Source organism: Hemicordylus capensis, chromosome 2 (assembly GCF_027244095.1).
Source record: "Hemicordylus capensis ecotype Gifberg chromosome 2, rHemCap1.1.pri, whole genome shotgun sequence".
Classification (NCBI taxonomy): domain Eukaryota; kingdom Metazoa; phylum Chordata; class Lepidosauria; order Squamata; family Cordylidae; genus Hemicordylus; species Hemicordylus capensis.
The window spans coordinates 230637913-230643397 of record NC_069658.1 but is presented as its reverse complement, the minus strand read 5'-3'; the positions used below and the strand labels follow the sequence as shown (position 1 = coordinate 230643397).

Below are 5485 nucleotides of genomic sequence, written 5' to 3'. Positions count from 1 at the left end.
AAATGGGGGGATCACTCAGTTGGCATTGCTTGGTAGCCATCTCCTTGCCATTTCCCTGCAAGGACCAAATCAGAAAGTCAGAGCTGAAAAGGACATCCAGAGATTCAGTCCACTATCCAGACCCCAAATGCGCTAGGGCCTAGATGGACGCACCTCCAGTCTTTTTGTTGACAGCCTCTAGATCAGGGCTGCTCAACTTAGGCCCTCCTGCAGATGTTGGCCTACAACTCCCATAATCCCTGGCTATTGGCCACTGTGGCTGGGGATTATGGGAGTTGCAGTCCAAAAACAGCTGAGGGGCCTAAGTTGAGCAGGCCTGCTCTAGATCGATGTTGCTCTGGTCCTTCCCTCTGCAACAACACAGAAGCACAACTCAGGTTAGCATCAAGCCAAGTATCAGAGGTGCACCTAGGTAATTTTGGAGTTTGGCCCTAAAGGCCTTTGGAGGGCACCCACCCAGTATATTTAACATGTTTAACATGACCACACCACCCAGGACAGACTAAACAGGATTTGAGGGCCCATGGGGGGTGTGGAGGCCCTGGACTTTAGCCCGGAAGTCCAGGGGTAAGAGTGCCTCTGCCAGTAACACCCTTGCACTTCCTATCACGAGCAAGGTCTGGGCCCCATCTTCTTGGTAATGTGAGCCACTTCTCTTTCTGTACACCCCCACCCCACAACTCCCCTTTCTTCTTCATCTCCCCTTATTGCCTGTCCTGCAAACAGAAGGGAGGAGGCTATTCTCTTGAGCTAAGGTAATGGTACTTTTTTAAATCACGCACCCCCTAATTTTTTCTCCCACAGCACCCTCCTCCCCTCGTAAGGGCGCCAGGGGTAATAGAGAGAATCTGAGGATTCACTGTTGTAAAGGTGGAGGTGGTCGCCCCTGTAAGTAGTTAACAGACACCCATAACATACTAAAACAATGGAATCATGCATATCCAAAGAGTTCATCATGCTAATTTGCTAGCTATTAGGGTGTTAGAAGATTGCTTACAATCTGTTCTGTTTACTTAGCACATATTTATATGTGGCTTAATTGCTTTTGTGATTCTGAGTATAAAAGCAGGGAAGAGGTGCCAGTTCCAGAATATTGAATTAATGCTGAATAAAAGATCAAGTTCTTGTAAAGTATGCATGCACACAAAATGTATTCCTAGTGCAGAGACTGTCTTGATTTCAGCTTCTTTTATCCTACTGTAGGAATGTTAATGTCTGGTTAAAAAGTAGTAGAGCCATTATAAAACCAAATATGGGATGTAACTAATGTAGGTTTTATTTCTGAACTGTAGGTGCAGGATGTGTTTTTACCTCAGTCTGTGAAAGCACACTGAGACAGTCCTCTACATTATTTTTATTTTATGGCAGGTATATTAAATACTGTTTTTTAGTGTTCAGAAATAATGTCTTAAAAGTCAGGAAATTATTTAGGAAAATATGTTTCTCACACGTTGCTGAAACAAAAAGCATGAGCTTGTCAAAATTAAGCACATGCAGAATCCATTTATTTGAGCTATTTGTAAAAGGCTTCTGTTGAAACTGATATGTAAAAATGCTTAACATTGGCTGGATCATGCACCAATCCATTTTAATTTTTTTTTTCTTGAATTCTGAATAAGGTTTTATTCAAATAAGGCGTGCAGCACTCGGACTTCGGCTGCTGCGACGTGGAGCGTGACTCCGCCTTGCTGAAGTGCGGCTACAGTGTCAGCGGGCACCTTGGCCAGGCCATCTACACCACCTGCGCCAGCCACCTGCAGAACCTCTTGTGCCAGGTGAGCTGCGGCTGGAGGGGTGGTGGTGCCCCTTCCCACCCATCCACGTTTCTAGCCCAAGCGCAGGCACCGGTCATCCTGGGGTAAATGGAGGGTACTGCCTCATCTTGTTTGCAGCCCTGGCTGTCTCATCTTCACCCTGCATGGAAGGCATGATATCTGCTAACGTGCAGCCAGGCATATTTTGTGCAGTGTCCAAAAACCATGTGCAGTGTGAAATGAGTTTTTGTGCAGTTGGGCAGATTGGGGTTGAATAGCAGCTAAGTTGTTAAACTTAAACAAAATAGATGAGGAAAAGGAAAACAGCAGAAAATGAATAGTGTTCCCTTTCAGTCTACAGAGCCTTATACTAAGAATATAATATGGAACTGATCCAGCCCTGCACAAGATACGGCCTTGATCTGTACTGAACTCTGTTTAAACAGCATATTTTTATACTGCCCTGAGCCTTTTAGAAGGGTGGTATAAAAATTAAATAAACAAATATGCAGGCATACTACTGTTTCATGCAGTAAAAGCAATCACAGGGAAATTTTTTCCCCTATTTTCTTGCAGGGATAAAACTAGCAAGAGGCGGAAGAGCTGCAAGTCTTTCCACGTTGCTTGAGTCCTATCATCCTGCTCAGGACCGAAGCACTGCCCTAGTAGCTTTGGAGCCCAGATCTCGCCACTCACCCCACTGTGCATTGACAGGCGGGTGGAAGAGAAGCACCCTGAAGTTCTCCCACTCCCTCCCATCTCCCCACCAAGATCGATTCAGATTCTGTACTGGCACCACTCTGCCACTAGCCAGGTAGCATCATTCACCTGTACCACGTGCTTTGCAATTATTAGTTTTGTTCAATTTCTGCCAAGTGTTTTTGTTTTGTCAATATTGTAATGAGTTCCAAACAGAATAAGCAAACACATTTGTTCAAGTCTTTGAATAAAAGGCCAAGACCATCAAACCAAGATTTGTTTATGGAAAATGAAGATAATGTTTCTCCAAGCACAAGCTGTTTGGCTACAATCTCAAGTGATGACCACATTTCTGCAGAGACAAGTACACTCAGAGCCAGCTCTGATTCAGACTCAGAGTCTATAAATGAAAGTGTCCACCCTATCAAAAAAGCAAGAGGTATGTTTATTCGTAAATACAATGCAGATTATCTTCAGTATGGATTTATTTGCAGCCCTGGTTCTGAAAAGGTACCAAGACCTCAGTGCGTGATATGTTCCACTGTATTATCCAATGAAGCTATGAAACCAGCAAAACTTCTTTGTCATTTGGAAACAAAGCACAAACAATTTGCGAACAAACCTAAGGATTTTTTAATCAGAAAAAGTAAAGAGTTGTCACTTCAAAATCAAGCATTAGTTCAATCAGCTACTGTGGATCATTCATTGATGAAAGCTTCTTATTTGGTTGCATTGCATATTGCAAAGTCCAAAAACCCTTACAGTATTGGTGAGACTTTGTTAAAGCCGTGTCTGGTTGGCGTTTGTAATGAGCTTCTAGGGTCCTCTGCGTCTAAGAAAATGAAAGATTTGCCTTTATCAAATGACACAATGACCAGGAGAATTAACGAACTTTCATCTGATATTGAAGAACAAGTCACTGAAAAAGTTAAATTGTCAAAGGTATTTTCATTACAGCTGGATGAATCGACTGACATTTCAAACAAAGCCACATTATTGTGTTATGTGCGCTACATTGACTATGAAATTAATGATGTGTCGGAAGAATTGTTATGTTGCTGTGAATTACCATCACATACAACGGGAGCTGAAGTATTCAAAGTATTGAATGAGTACATGGAACAAGCTCAACTTGACTGGAAGAACTGTGTTGCTGTATGCACGGATGGCACTGCAAGTATGCTGGGCAAACATTCTGGTGTTTTGGCAAAGATTAGGTCAGTCGCTTCTGAAAACATGGTGCACACTCACTGTTTTATTCATCGCCAGCACTTAGTGGCAAAGAAAATATCGCCAGATTTGCATGAAGTATTGGCACAGGCAGTTAAAATCATCAATTTCATCAAGTGTGATGCTTTGAATTCAAGACTGTTCACAATTTTGTGTGATGAGATGGGATCTGAGCATACTCATTTATTATTGCATTCAGAAGTACACTGGCTATCTCGAGGAAAGGTTTTGACAAGGTTCTTTGAATTACGGATAGAAATCGAAATGTTTTTGATACAAAAAAAGTGCGATAACAATTACATCACATGCATGCAAAATGTAGACTGGATTGCAAAAGTTGCATACTTATCCGATATTTTCAATGCGATAAATTCTCTTAATTTAAGCTTACAAGGCCCACTGGCAACAATTTTTACTATGGGCAATAAAATTAGTGCATTTAAAAAAAAATTAGAATTGTGGATACATCGGTCTGAAGGAGGAAACTATGACATGTTTGAGACACTTTCCTCTCTAATTTATTCTGATGAGGGTCTCGACTTTGATCATAACAGCATCAAGATTTTGATACATAATCACCTCAAATCATTACAGCAAAAGTTTGAGGACTTCTATCCAGCAGGTGAGGATCAGCGAAAGGGAAATCTATGGGTGCAAGATCCATTTGTGATGCATAGCCAAAATAATTTGACCATTCAAGAAGAAGAAATGTTGCTGGAGCTGTCATCAGATGCTGGTCTCCAGTCTGCCTTTCAATCAATGCCCATAGCACAGTTCTGGATAAAACTCAAGGATGAGTATGAGATTCTCCACAAAAAGGCAATGAAAATACTCCTCCCATTTTCATCAACGTATTTATGTGAGGCCGGATTTTCAAGTATGAGTCTTATCAAAACTAAAACATGTAACCGAGTTGACATTAATAATTATTTACGCTTGGCCCTGACGAAGACTGAACCGCGAATAGATCGGCTGGTGAAAACTAAACAAGAACAATGTTCACATTAATTTAATATCTTGTTAACAAGTATCCGGGTCGTCCAAGCCAATTCTATAGCTTCCTGCTACTCTCTGATTCTAAGCCTGCCATTACATACAGTGTTGCCAGGTTTTGTGCAGCTGCGATTGGCATCCGTCAGAGGTTGATGGGCTGTGAGCCTTTTTAGCCCTTTTCTTGTAATTCTTAAACTGGTTTGCTCAGTTTTACTAATATTTTATGCCGCCCTTTTGATCATTTTATCTGTTTTTAAAATCTTTTATAATAGAATTAGTATTAGTTAATTATTACCCTTTTAAAAGCTTTTTTACCCTTTTAGTATTAACAAGTATATATGTGATTATTTTTTCTATTTTATAAACACAGTCATTCTTAGTTTTGGACTTTTTATGAATGTTATGATTTGCAATCCATAATTACTATCAGTCCCTTTAACACTAAACTGTATATTAATTTTTATGCTGGCCTCTGACCGTAATAAAGGTTGATTGATAGTATCTTGTGTGTATTTTTTATGAGTATGTAAACAAAATACAGTTTTTTGTTAACCAATTTTATTTATTAACTGAAGACATATGAAGACATAGTGAAGACATATTTGTTCACCCAGGCTTTTAGATTTATACAGTTGTAATATTTAATGTTGGCTTCTAAATGATTCTAATTTTGATGATTTTAATGCTTATAATATTATTTTAATTGTAAACTACCCAGAGATGCAAGTTTTGGGCGGTATAGAAGTCTGTTAAATAAATAGATAAACTTAAACTTGAAACCCCTTTACTAACTGCTGGTCTGGGAAACT

The 5485-nt window shown here is 40.1% G+C and overlaps 1 protein-coding gene across 1 annotated transcript; it reads left to right on the top strand.

Moving 5' to 3' along the window:
* Positions 1 to 396: 396 nt before the first annotated feature.
* LOC128342298 (zinc finger MYM-type protein 6-like) lies at positions 397 to 5177 on the top strand. The gene is made up of 3 exons (XM_053289458.1): positions 397 to 888; positions 1620 to 1775; positions 2331 to 5177. The coding sequence occupies exon 3, from the start codon at positions 2655 to 2657 to the stop codon at positions 4689 to 4691; it is 2037 nt and encodes a 678-aa protein (XP_053145433.1). The 5' UTR covers positions 397 to 888; positions 1620 to 1775; positions 2331 to 2654; the 3' UTR covers positions 4692 to 5177.
* Positions 5178 to 5485: the final 308 nt, after the last annotated feature.